The sequence below is a fragment of the Heteronotia binoei genome, chromosome 2 (assembly GCF_032191835.1).
Source record: "Heteronotia binoei isolate CCM8104 ecotype False Entrance Well chromosome 2, APGP_CSIRO_Hbin_v1, whole genome shotgun sequence".
Classification (NCBI taxonomy): domain Eukaryota; kingdom Metazoa; phylum Chordata; class Lepidosauria; order Squamata; family Gekkonidae; genus Heteronotia; species Heteronotia binoei.
In genome coordinates this window covers 99,542,673-99,556,382 of record NC_083224.1, presented here as the reverse complement: position 1 = coordinate 99,556,382, position 13,710 = coordinate 99,542,673, and the positions used below count along the sequence as shown (strand labels likewise).

General features: G+C 49.8%; 1 protein-coding gene across 7 annotated transcripts in view; it reads right to left on the bottom strand.

Annotated features, from left to right (window-relative positions):
• MAST2 (microtubule associated serine/threonine kinase 2) overlaps window positions 1–13,710 on the bottom strand; it is a 424,890-nt gene that overhangs the window by 297,092 nt on the left and 114,088 nt on the right. For all 7 annotated transcript variants that reach the window (XM_060231742.1, XM_060231744.1, XM_060231743.1 and 4 more), the window contains one exon: window positions 13,355–13,386. In XM_060231742.1, the coding sequence (XP_060087725.1) occupies window positions 13,355–13,386 (32 nt within the window). The remainder of the gene's footprint in view (window positions 1–13,354; window positions 13,387–13,710) is intronic.

The following is a 13,710-nucleotide window of genomic DNA, read 5'->3' as shown; positions in this document are numbered from 1 at the left end:
CCCCCTGCCGGTCCTTGAAAGCGACCCATAGGGTAAAGAGCTTAGGGGTTTTTCTGGAGCCTTCATTATCAATGGAGGCACAGATAGCGGCCACTGCCAAGTCCGCATTTTTTCATCTTCGACGGGCGAAGCAACTGGCCCCCTTCCTGGAGCGCCGGGACCTAGCAACGGTGATCCATGCTACGGTCACCTCGAGATTGGATTACTGCAACGCCCTCTACATGGGGCTGCCCCTGTGCCGAACTCAGCGGCTGCAGCTGGTGCAGAACGCGGCGGCTAGGCTGTTATTGGGACTCCCAAGATGGGAGCACATACAGCCGGGGCTGAGCGGACTGCACTGGCTGCCAGTAGTGTTCCGAGTCTGTTACAAGGTGCTGGTCATTACCTTTAAAGCCCTATATGGCCGATGACCTGCCTACCTGAGGGACCGTCTCTCCCCATATGAGCCCCAGAGAGATATGAGAGATATCTCATAGAGGACAGAAATAAGAAAAAAGTCCTGCCCTCCAAGAGACGTGAGAACAGGACGAGGCAGAGGTCCCAGTCCTTTCGTGGAAATAGGAGAGATTCAAGACAAACCTCCTTCAAACAATACAGGGCAAAGTGGCAACCAAAGGCCAGAGACGGCAGACCTTCCTTTGGAGGAAAGCAAAGTCAACCAATTAAGGGACAGAAGAAGTCCACCTCAGCATGACTGGGCGGTCCCAATGGACCACGATCGGATAGGGGGACGGCTTCAAAGATTCTCCCACGTGTGGCATCAAACGGTTTCGGACAGATGGGTTTTGGACACAGTTACCAACGGTTACTCTCTAGAATTTTCTTCTCCTCCACGTCATCAGTTCCTGGAGGTACAGAGAGCTCAATCTCTCGAGAAACATCATACACTACTAAGGGCCATCAATCATCTGGTTCAGATAGGAGCCATCGAATCAGTACCGGTGCTGGAGAAGTTTCAAGGTGTATATTCTGTCTTCTTTGTAGTGCCCAAAAAGAACGGAGATGTTCGGGCGATTCTGGACCTGAAGTGAATAAACAAGTCGGTCATTACAAAGAAGTTTCGAATGGAGACTCTGAGGTCCATACTGCTAGCTGTTCAAAGGGGAGACTTCATGGCCTCCATAGATCTGTTGGAAGCCTACCTTCATATTCCTATAGCCAAGGGGCACTGCAGGTTTCTTCGCTTCTCCTACGACGGGCGTCATTACCAGTACAGAGCTCTGCCTTTTGGCTTAAAGTCCTTGCCCAGAGTGTTCACAAAAGTATTAGTCACCCTCGTGGCGGTCCTCCGGCTACAGGGGGTTTCCCTGTTTCCGTATCTGGACGACATTCTGGTCAAGGCCCCGTCGGAGGAGCAGACGAAACTAGACCTAGAGTTGACCATAAGGACCCTCAGATTGCACGGATTCGTAATAAACGTTCAGAAGAGCTGGCTTCAGCCATCCCAGTCTCTGACACACTCGGGGGTTCAGATCAACTCCAGTCTGGACAGGGTTTTTCTGATGCCAGAAAGACAGTCAAAGATCTCGCAGCTGATTTTGGAAGTCCAGCAACGGAAGGGGGTCAAGCTGATGTTACTGGCAAAGTTGTTGGGGATGTTGGTGTCGTGTCAGGACATAGTTCAGTGGGCACGGTTCCACACGAGGCCACTCCAGAAATTCCTGTTGCCCTTCCAGAAGCAAATAGGTTCCAAAAGTCCGATTTCACTGACATTACCACCCGGCCTGTTGAAGGATCTTGGATGGTGGCAGACGCCCGACCGCTTTTCCTGGGGTCAGGAATTGCGGGAAACCAAGAGGGTGGTGTTGACCACAGATGCCAGCCTTTTTGGCTGGGGAGCGCACACGACTGGAGCGGTGACACAGGGTCAGTGGACCGTCCAAGAGGCCAAGGAAAGCATAAATCTTCTGGAGTTGAGAGCCATACGTCTAGCCTTGCTTCAGTGGAGACAAAAGTTAACAGGAGCTCACGTCCTGGTCCAAACAGACAATATGACTGCAAAGGCCTATGTGAATCGTCAGGGAGGCACCAGATACCGGAAACTTCAGGACGAATCTCAGGTCCTGTTCAGATGGGCGGAAGCCCATCTTAGATCCATCAGAGCCATCCATGTGGCAGGAAGGGACAATGTGGTAGCAGACTGGCTGTCGGCAATCCTTGGACCAGTCGGAATGGGCTCTTCATCGCGAGTCGTTTCAAGAGATCTGCCAAAGATTCGGGACCCCGGAAGTGGATCTCTTCACCTCGGACGACAATCACCAGGTGCCGCAGTATTTTTCAAGAACAAGAAGCAGAGGGGCGGCGGCTGTCGATGCTCTGAACTCAGACTGGCCGAGAAAGCTGTTATACGCCTTTCCCCCATTCCAGATCATTCAGAGATTTCTGCAGAGGGTTCGGGAGCAGAAAGCGGAGGTGATTGCAGTGGCCCCCTTTTGGCCCAGGAGAGCCTGGTTCCAGGACCTTCAAAGTCTGTCAGTACTGGAGCTGTGGCAAATTCCGTTGAGAGGGAATCTTCTAGTTCAAGGCAAACTGCATCATCCACGACCGGAAATGCTGCAGCTCACTGCCTGGAGATTGAGCGGCAACAGTTGATTAGTCTGGGTTATTCAGATAAGGTGGTAGACACCATGTTGTCCTCAAGGAAGAGCTCCACTAACAGGAGCTATAATGTTACCTGGCAGGTTTTTCGTATCTGGTGTGCGAATAAGGGGGAGGACCCTTTACATGCCTCAGTTTCCGTTGTAATATCTTTTCTGCAGGAGGGGCTAGAAAAAGGCCTTAGCACTAGTACACTGCGGAGGCAAGTGGCCGCCATAGCAGCGGTCAGAGGGTCTAGGAAGGGCAGGTCTATCTCCACACACCCGCATATCAGGAGGTTCCTGAAGGGGGTGTCCTTGGTTAATCCCCCGCAGGTGCATAGGTTTCCCTCCTGGAATCTGAACACGGTACTAAAAGTGCTTTGTGGCTAGCCTTTTGAACCCATGGCATCGTGTCGTCTCAAGTTGCTGACCTTTAAGGTGGCATTCTTAGTGGGCATCACCTCGGCACGCAGAGTGTCGGAGCTTCAGGCTCTCTCGATTCATAAGGATCTTTGTGTTTTCCATCAGGACAAAGTAGTGCTTCGCACTGGCCCTGCATTCATCCCAAAGGTGAACTCATGCTTTCATAGGGCGGAGGACATCGTGCTGCCTTCCTTTTGCCCCAATCCAGTCCATGAGACAGAGAAGCTGCGGCATTGTCTAGATGTCCGTAGAGCCCTTAGTTTCTATCTGGACAGGACCAAGGGGTTTCGTCAGTTCGACTCTTTGTTTGTTTCCTTTAGGGTTTCAAACAATGGTCGCAAAGTGTCAGCCTCCACCATTAGTAGGTGGATTAGGGTGTGCATCTGTGAGGCTTACAAGGCAAGAGGTTTGGAGCCCCCGACAGGGGTAACAGCTCATTCCCTCAGAGGAACAGCCACGTCAGCAGCCTATAGGGCTTTTCCTTCTTTGGAGGTAGTGTGTAAGGCAGCGACCTGGAAGTCAGTTCACTCCTTTACTAAGCACTATAGGATCGATAAGGCGGCCTCGGCCGAGGCTGCGTTCGGTAGGAAGGTGCTCCAACACGTGGTCTCGGGACAAAGCTGATGTGCCCGCCCAGGGACTCGGCTTTTTTATGTCCCACGAGTGAGGACTGGCCCACTCCTGGGACCACTGGAGAACGGAAGATTCTATTCACTTACCATGAAGTCTTCCTTCTCTGTGGTCCCGGAGTGGTCCAGTCCTACCCACCCAGTTGTGTGAGGGGGTATGGGCTTTGTCCGGAGACTTTGGAGTTGGAGGTGGATACTGTGTTGGTTACTGGGTCCCTCGCTAGAGCCCTTTGTGGAAGGGTTCAGGATAAGCTCTGGAGGGAGGGGACAGTTTTGTTTTCCCCAGAGATGTTCTCTCCTGTTGTTCTTGGAGTTGTTATTAGGGAGGTAGGATAGCTGGCAGAAGAACTGACTGCTGAGGATCCAGCACCTCCCCTTCGGGTCAAGTCTGTTAAGCCCTGCAATGGAAGGACAGGTTTCTTACCTGTAACTGATGATCTTCGAGTGGTCATCTGTGCAGTCACACATATGGGTTTATCCGCAGGATCGAGCCCATCTCGGAGAATTCAAAGCAATCCTAAAGCGTTATTTTTGGCGCGCCTTTCCCCTCGTCCCGGGGAGGGGGCAGCGACTGCGCATGCCCAGACGAGGGGGAGGCGCCCAACCCACTCAGTTTCTTCCCGCCGCCGGGTAGGTGTATAAAATGCAATGATGTGGAAGTCCAGCAGCGGGGAAGGCTGGGTGGGCATGTGTGACTGCACAGATGACCACTCAAAGATCATCAGTTACAGGTAAGAAACCTGTCCATCTTCATCGTGGTCTCTGTGCAGTCCCACATATGGGTGACTGGCAAGCTACCTTGCAGGAGGCGGGTGCTGGATCTGTAAAGAAGGTCTGCAAGTTAGAGTAGAATAAGTAGAATAAATTCGTACTCACAATAGGTCGCAGGTGACTTCAGTCGAAGATTGATCTCAGCACAGCCTGCCCAAAGGATGTGTCACGCCGGGCACGAACGTCGAGAGTGTAGTGCGAGGCGAAGGTAGATGGGGACGACCAGACCGCAGCAGCGCAAATGTCCTCCATCGGAACGCCCTTACGGAAGGCTGTTGAGGTTGCGACCGCTCTGGTAGAGTGAGCTCGCAAGTGCTCAGGTACGGGCTGCTTAGCCAGTTCGTATAATAAAGATATGGTGGAGGTAATCCACTTGGAGAATCTTTGAGTAGAGATTCTAGCACCCGGATTGTGGGTAGCATAAGAGACAAAAAGTCTATTGTCCTGTCGAAACTGTTTAGTTCTGTCGATGTAGAAGGCCAGAGCTCTGCGTACGTCTAGGTGATGCAGGGTGCGTTGGGCCGCGTCTGTAGGGTTTTGAAAGAACGCAGGTAGGACGGAAGGTTTCCCTAGATGGAAAGGCGATACCACCTTAGGTAAGAAAGCGGGATCAGGACGCAGCACCACCTTGTTATGGTGGGAAATAGTGTATGGAGGGTCCGCCCTGAAAGCACAGATGTCGCTGGCTCGTTTGCCAGTAGTAATGGCTACTAGAAGGGCAGTCTTCCACGTCAGAAGGTGTAAAGAGATGGAAGCCATGGGTTCAAATGGTGGCTTCATTAACTGACTGAGGACTAGGGATAGGCTCCAAGCAGGTTGTATTTTGCGGATTGGAGGGTGAAGGTGAAGGATTCCCTTCAGGAAGGCCTTGGTAGCGGAATGTGAGAATACAGTGGAGCCATCAATACATGGATGGAATGCAGAAATAGCTGCCAGGTGCACTTTCAGGGAGGAATGAGACAGTCCGGTCTTGGAGAGAGTCAGGGTGTAAGTCAAAATCTGATTGATGTTAGCTGACTCAGGTCGAAAGGAATGTAATTCAGCGTACTTAGAGAAACGTCTCCATTTTAGGGTATAGGATTTTCTGGTAGCAGGTTTTCTAGCGTTGAGGATGATATGACGGACTTCTGGCGTGAAGGCTAGGAATTGATTCTCCAAGCTGTAAGGGTTGTGATGAAGAACCCTCCCTTCTGCTGAGAGAGAAGGTCCTGAGCTTGCGTGAAGCGGTGAAAGAGACCGTGAGACAGCAGGAGAGTGGTGAACCACGGTTGACGTGGCCACCATGGAGTCACTAAGATGCATTTGGCACTGTCCGTCATGATTTTCTGCAATACTCTCGTAATGAGAGGAATTGGTGGAAACATGTACAACATTGGGCCGCTCCAAGATTGTAGGAAGGCGTCCCCTGCTGATAGTGGAGATGGCTGGCCTCGCGTGAAAAAGCGTGGGCATTGAGTGTTGTCCTGCGTGGCAAAGGCATCTATGTCCGGTGTACCGAACTTCTGGAATAACGGAAGGAGATAACGGCGGTTGATGGACCACTCATGATCGTTGATGGGGTGTCGACTGAGAGCGTCCGCTTGAACGTTTTGGACTCCGGGTAGATGCACCGCAGATAGGGAAATGCCGTGGGCAATGCTCCAGTGCCATAGGCTCAAAGCTCTCTTGCAGAGTCTGGTGGAAGCAGTGCCCCCCTGCCGGTTTATGTAGAAGACAGTTGCGATGTTGTCCGATGTGACTTGGACATGCTTGTTGTGAAGTGATGGGAGGAAAGATCGCAGGGCCCTGTGGACCGCCATTAACTCCAGACAATTGATGTGAAGGGAGCACTCGTACTCTGTCCACTGGCCTTGTACGGTGAGCTGTCCTAAGTGGGCTCCCCATCCCCACTTTGAAGCGTCCGTAGTGACAATCACCGAGGGAGGAGTCTGAGTAAAGGACATTCCCTTGAGAAGGTGATGGCGCACAGTCCACCATTTGAGAGAAGGAATGATGTGAGCTGGGACAGTGAGCACAGTGAGCTGATGTTGGCGTTGAGGATGAAAGGTCCTCACAAACCACAACTGAAGAGGGCGCATGTGCAGTTTGGCGAACAGGAGCACAGAGGTGGTGGCGGCCATGAGGCCTAGCATCCTCTGAAAGGTGAAAGCTGTCTGGGAGCGATGTAGGATAATGTATCTGGCCAGAGACATGATGTGTTGTGCTCTATCTGTTGGTAGATACGCCTTGCATGACAGAGTCGAAAGATGAGCCCCTATAAATTGTATGGATTGAGTCGGGGTTAGGTTCAATTTCGAAGTGTTGACTTGAAGGCCCAGAGTGGCCAGGAGGGACAGTGTCGCAGAGACATCGGACTGGAGCTGTTCTTTGGAATGGGAGACGACTAGCCAGTCGTCTATATATGGGTAAATGGAGATGCGTTGTTGTCTCAGAATCGCTACTACCACCGCCATGCACTTCGTGAACACTCTCGGGGCTGTAGAGAGGCCGAAGTCCAGGCAGCAGCAGTAGTGGTAGGCCGAGGAGCAGGAGGCGAGACAGCAGCAGTAGTGGTAGGCCGAGGAGTAGGAGGCCGAGGAGTAGGAGGTCTAATTGTGACGACGGGTTCGAGAGGAGGTCGAGCCGCGGCGACGGGTTCGAGAGCCTTGTGGCCAAGTTTCTGCCTCTTAGGAGACTTCGGATTCGAAGAGTCCCTCGGAGTCGGGTTCGAAGGATCCCTCGGGGTCGACTCGGTATGATGCCTTTTCTTGGCGCCGTCAGGTTTTCTCTGATGCTTACCGGATTTATGCTTGCTGGGAGCCTGCGCCACGGAAGCAACCGGCGGAGTCATTCCCTTTAGAAGTAGGGAAGACGGCGAGGTCTGTGAGCCTGAAGCTTGCGCCATTACCGGGCGTAGAGACGACTCTAGCAAATGGCTTTTGAGTCTTGCCGCGCGGTTTTTCCTCGCCTGTTTGCCAAGGCAGAAAAGGCAAAGAGAATGTCCGTCGGTAGACGGTATTTTCGCTGCACAGCGAACGCACCTCTTAAACGTAATGTTTTCTTTTTCTTTCCCTTCCATCCGCCCGGAAAGAGAGGGGGGGGGGAGAGAGGAGGTCGAAAAACGAAGTAAAGAGAAAGATTTTTTTTTTAACGATACCAGAATGAAGAGAAGAAGAATCGGGAACGAAGAACGGGAATGTAGATCAGAAGAAAGGACTGCAATGAAGCGGGAGATCAGCGAGATAGGTGTTTTCCGGACGGCGGTAAAGAAGAAACTGAGTGGGTTGGGCGCCTCCCCCTCGTCTGGGCATGCGCAGTCGCTGCCCCCTCCCCGGGACGACGGGAAAGGCGCGCCAAAAATAACGCTTTAGGATTGCTTTGAATTCTCCACGATGGGCTCGATCCTGCGGATAAACCCATATGTGGGACTGCACAGAGACCACGATGAAGATGAGAAGGAGCTGAGATCCCACGAGTGAGGACTGGACCACTCCGGGACCACAGAGAAGGAAGACTTCACGGTAAGTGAATAGAATCTTCCATTCTCTCTCTCTCTCTCTCTCTCCCTGATGGTGACAATGTATGAGAAGCCTTCGCCTCACTCCCAGAGAGGCAGGAAAGAAATGAAAGAGGGTGATTACCACAAGCTGCAGACAGGAAGCTGAAAATTGTTCTTGCCTCCCTGATTGGACAGTGGGAATTGCCCTTCACGACATCCTCCACCTCAGATGGAGAAGCAGCCTTTTTCTCCAGAGAGCTGGTTGCTGTAGTCTGGAGATCAGCTGTCATCCCAGGAGATCTCCAGCCCCCACCCAGAGGTTGAACTCTATAAAACTGCTTGCCTAAGCATCTGGAAGTAAATGGGAACTGCATGCATTCTTACCATGTTTTTGAAAATGTCTTTGTAAAGCTCGAAGAAGCTCAAAGAAGCTGAAGTGAAACAAGTACGACCTCGTTGCATCTAATGCTTACTGCATTCTAAAGGATTGCGGTTTAGAAATGACCAGAGACTTTCATTCACTTCTCAGACTACCACCTGGACCTTTTTTGAAGAAGCACTGCATTAATTTGTATTAAAAATTTAAGGACTTGGTTGTGGTGGACTGGACATTCTAGTCCATTTTGTATTATTTAGAGGACATGTATTATTTAGAGGTTTTGATAATTTAATAATTAATATATTTAAATACGTTTTCTATACAATATTGTTTAATTGTAATCAATTTTTGAGGCTGGTAATTGCGGAAGCCTTGTGTCTTGAATCTCTGTCCCCACCTGCAGATTGGCAACCACAGACCTCAGCTGGCAATACCGTGTGGTTGCCTAGCAACAATGACTGAGGGCATTCATTTCTTAAAGCTATAAGTAGTGTTTTATGGCGGGGGAGGGGTTAACCCTTCCGTGTGTATGTGCTTCTTGGTTTCAAATTTAATTTTTTCCCCTGCAACCCTGAGGTGTTTTTCAGGTTTGGAAAGATCCAGCTTTCATAGCTCCAGTTTCCAGGTTTAAGTATCCACAGATTTGGCCATGTCCAGAGCTAGACATACTGATGTCATGCAGGGCAGTGGGTAAATCTGAGGTCTCTGCTCATGAATCTGCAATATACCTATTAGCTAAAAGCAATGTTGTGCAAATATCACCACCACCATGCTTATTAACAAGAGTAGTACAAAATACCGTTACTATAAAAATAACCATTTGCAAATTACCTTCATGAAAGACAGACTGCTGCAACTTCACTCAATTTTAACATCTAAGTCAATTTCTAAAAAGGTAACTCATGAGTATTCAGATCTTAGTTCTCAGTTAAATACAATCTTTCATTCTCATTACAAGATTAGGCAGAAGACCCCATTGCTTTTCACGCAATCCATGAAGACAGAACATCATTATTTTACCAATGACCAGATCATGTGGCCTATAAACTTCATATCATGACATATTCTCAGAATTTTAAAAATTTAGACATCACAAGGAACATAAAAATCTCAAGTCAATTTTAACACAATATTTTAGCTGTCTGCTTTGTTCCTTACCATTTTACCCCAAACATACAATTTCATAGTATTGTATGAGTGCGTGGAAACTGGAATGCACAGAATCCATGACTATGTATCACCCCACCCTATCCTTCCACTAAATATATCTGAAAAACTGAAAAACATCACCATCACTATATGTATATGGCACCTCTTTCAGTTGACTAATTAAGATAATGTCCCCACAACACAGGTAGCTTCTCAGTGTAGCTTCTCAGCAACACAGGTAGCTTCTCAGCACACAGACTTAAATGTATGGAAGGAAAATGTATTACCATTACATCCTTCATATAGCAGTGAGCTCCAATTCCAGATGGTATTACCTAGGGGTCCCAAGTCCAAGCTCCCAATTTGAGTTTCCTTCCCCCACTTTCCAAAAATTGGCCAGTGAAGGACAAAATAGTGGCCATATTGTGACACTCTAGGATCAGTCTCTATGGAACCATAGAGCTGAGGGCTGGAGCTACAAATACAAGTTGATGGGGTGTGAACTGGCAGAGACTGACCAAGAGAGAGATCTTGGGGTTGTGGTAGATAACTCACTGAAAATGTCAAGACAGTGTGCGTCTGCAATAAAAAAGGCCAACGCCATGCTGGGAATTATTAGGAAGGGAATTGAAAACAAATCAGCCAGTATCATAATGCCCCTGTATAAATCGATGGTGCGCTCTCATTTGGAGTACTGTGTGCAGTTCTGGTCGCCGCAACTCAAAAAGGATATTATAGCATTGGAGAAAGTCCAGAGAAGGGCAACTGGAATGATTAAAGGGCTGGAGCACTCTCCCTATGAAGAAAGGTTGAAACGCTTGGGACTCTTTAGCTTGGAGAAACGTCGACTGCGGGGTGACATGATAGAGGTTTACAAGATAATGCATGGAATGGAGAAAGTAGAGAAAGAAGTACTTTTCTCCCTTTCTCACAATACAAGAACTCGTGGGCATTCGATGAAATTGCTGAGCAGACAGGTTAAAACGGATAAAAGGAAGTACTTCTTCACCCAAAGGGTGATTAACATGTGGAATTCACTGCCACAGGAGGTGGTGGCGGCCACAAGTATAGCCACCTTCAAGAAGGGTTTAGATAAATATATGGAGCACAGGTCCATCAGTGGCTATTAGACACAGTGTATGTGCGTATATAAAATTTTTTGCCACTGTGTGACACAAGAGTGTTGGACTTGATGGGCCGTTGGCCTGATCCAACATGGCTTCTCTTATGTTCTTATGGAGTGCCACAGCCGGAGGAACCACACCACATGCTGAGTTCCTTCCCCCGATTTCCCCAGTTGGTGCCACCCCCAGCCAGTGCTCAGGTGTCTGATTGGCTGGGGGCTCCGAAGAGCGGGCTCTGCTAGGCTTGCTCTGCCTGACCAGGAAACCAGCCTGGAAGAGCTCTTGTAGGTGAGATGCTGATGTTGGGGGGGGGGGGGGCTCTAGCTGGTGCTGCCAGCCGAGAAGGGGTGCCATGAGTGAGACGAATGTTGGGCTCCTGCTAGCGCTGCCAGCTGAGAAGTCCCATGGGTGAGATAAGTGCAGGTGGGGTGCAGACTCTCGCTGGCACCGTCAGCTGGGAAGAGCTCAGGACTCACTCCGCCCTGCGGCCATGCAAGTTCTCCAGCCACACTAGTGGGGCGGGCAGGGTTGACAATGCCCATGAGTCATTTTGCCGTAGGGGGGAAGATATGATGAGGCTTGGGTGCAGGCCTCTTGCTGCCAGGCAGCTAAGTTTGGGAACTGGGAGGGGAGCTGACCTACAGCCATGGTCTGTGGATTGTGGGGGGTGGGGAGGGGGTTGCCTGTTGCCAATGCCTGAACTTCACATCGGCGGCCCTGGCCAAAGTCGCACTTTAGTTCTAGAGAGAGGATGTTGGCATGAGCATGGGCCCCCCTGCCGTGGCTGGCCTGTCTGCTCGCCTAGGAAGCTGCCTGTTGTCCCGCCTGTGTGGGAGGAGAAGGCAAGAGGAAGCAGCTGGCGCCAACGGCTAAGCTTGCAACAGCTGAACCAAGTTGCTAGAGAGAGAGCAATGGCAGCTCCAGAGCATGGCCTGAGAGATGGAGGAGGTAGAAGGGGGGAGGAAGGAACAGCCCCTGGAGGGTGGTGCAGTTCTTGTCCCTGCTGCCCCAACTTGCCCAGGAAACCAGTGGTTAGGAAAGCCAGGCACCTGGTCTTCCCTGCTTCTAAACAATCACAGCCACTTAAATAAAATTGTGTTGGTCTTAAAGGTGCTACTGGACTCTTACTTTGTTCTGGTCAGTTTGTTACTTGAGAGTATTTCTCTCTCCTTGAGCGTGATGATTGGAGCTGAGGAGGGAATGCCTGGGTGTCCGTTTTCACAAAATGCAAATTGTATTTTGTAGTGGGATGGGAAGGAACAAGCTTTTAGCACTGTAATTTTCTTTGTAAATGAGGGTGTTGCTAATGGATGGGAAGGAGATATCGGGATGGAATCAGGCCCGTAGCCAGAAAATTTTGGGTGGAGGAGCCCAGGTGAAAAAAAAATGGTGAGGGGGGCCGCAGAGCTTGGCTGCTTCATCCCGGTTCTGCTTTCGACCTCCACCTGCCCCCAGGCGAGGAGCACTTCTCCCTACTACTCAAGAGAAAGCCCATGCCTGCCTGAGCAGCCTGCAGCAGGCCAGAGTCCGACCGTGGGGTGGGGGGAATGCTAACAGGGAAGAAGCTCCCCCCCAACCTCGTCAGACCTAGTAAGCGCATTTGCGGTGCTTGTACAAAACCAGTTACATTGAAGGATCCCAAGTGACTAATTTTCAGTCTGCTACAGCAGGCAGCTAAAATCCTTGTACTGAAAAATGATGCTTTCCCCCATGAATCGCTTGGCAGGCCGTGGAACAGTCAGCCGCTTACAGAAGTGGGATGGACCACTGATGGGCAGGGTTTAGGCTCCTAGCGACCCTCTCAGTCTCCCCCTCTGTTCAGGCAGTAACATTTGCTACCGCTCTCAGCCCTCTAAGAAGGTCGGGTTGGAACATGCTATTATAGCAGGGAGGAGCAAGATATTGCGGTGTGTTTCAGTCCTTGGCAAAGTCGCTGTCATTTTAACTAAGCCGCCAGTGCTGAGTGACAGCCGCCAAACAGTCATGCCGTGCTGAGCAGACTTTCATTTGTTGCTGAGGGCTTCAGGAAGGACATAACTCTTCCTCCCCCCCCCCCCACTTTAGAATGCAAGTTGTTCAGCCCAACGGGCAACCACTTCCTCCTTCAGCTCGCTTGCCTTTCCAGATCTTTGCCGCCACTGCCTCAGAGGCAGAGGACAGTTTGGGAAAGGGCCTGTGATAGCATGGAGCTTGTGTTCACCTGAGCCCCAAGATGTCTGTGGCGTTTTCAGCCCCCAGGTGTTGTCACTCTCTCCCTCACGCCCCCCCATCGCTCTCTGACAGCAATGAAGATCCTGTGAATTTAGGGGGAGGTGTTTGTGAGTTTCCTGCACTGTGCTGGGGGTTGGACTAGATGACTCTAGAGGTCCCTTCCAACTCTATGATTCTATGAACCTGTATTTGTAGCTGGGATTCTTGGTCCCAATGTGCATTACTTTGCACTTGGCCGCATTGAACCTCTTTTGTCACGTTTACGCACTTGCCCAGCCTCAACAGATCCCTTTGGAGTGCCTCACAATCCTCTCTGGTTCTCATCACCCTGAACAATTTAGTGTCATCTGCAAACTTGGCCACTTCACTGCTTACTCCCAACTCCAAATCATTAATGAACAAGTTAAAGAGCATGGGACCCAGTACTGAGCCCTGTGGCACCCCACTGCTTACCGAAGACTGCCCATTTATACTCCCTATTTATTAGCCAGTTTTTGATCCACAAGAGGACCTATTCTTTTACTCCATGACTCTCGAGCTTAATAAGGAGCCTTTGATTATTAAGATCTGATGGCTGGTTTTAAGGTAAGAAAAATAAAATTTATACTCACAAACTTCCTCTTCGAGGGAGACTGAGTTCCTTCTGAGGGGAAAAATAAACAGCAAATTAGAAAGTTTCCCAATCTCAGCTTCTTATTCAAATCATCTCTGTTAGTGTAGCTAATGTGGAATGTGAGCAATACATTTAAGATAATTACAGTCACAGTGTTAAGAAACCTCAGCAATCAATTCATATGAATATAGGACAACCAAGAAAATGTATGAAGTTCATAAGAACTGCCAACAGCATTTGCACATTAAAACAGGCAGTGTTGGTTCATATGCTACATTGGTATTGTGTTACATTCATTATATAGATACTGAATATAAATTTGATACAAGTGTAGAAGTATTCATTAAATATTTC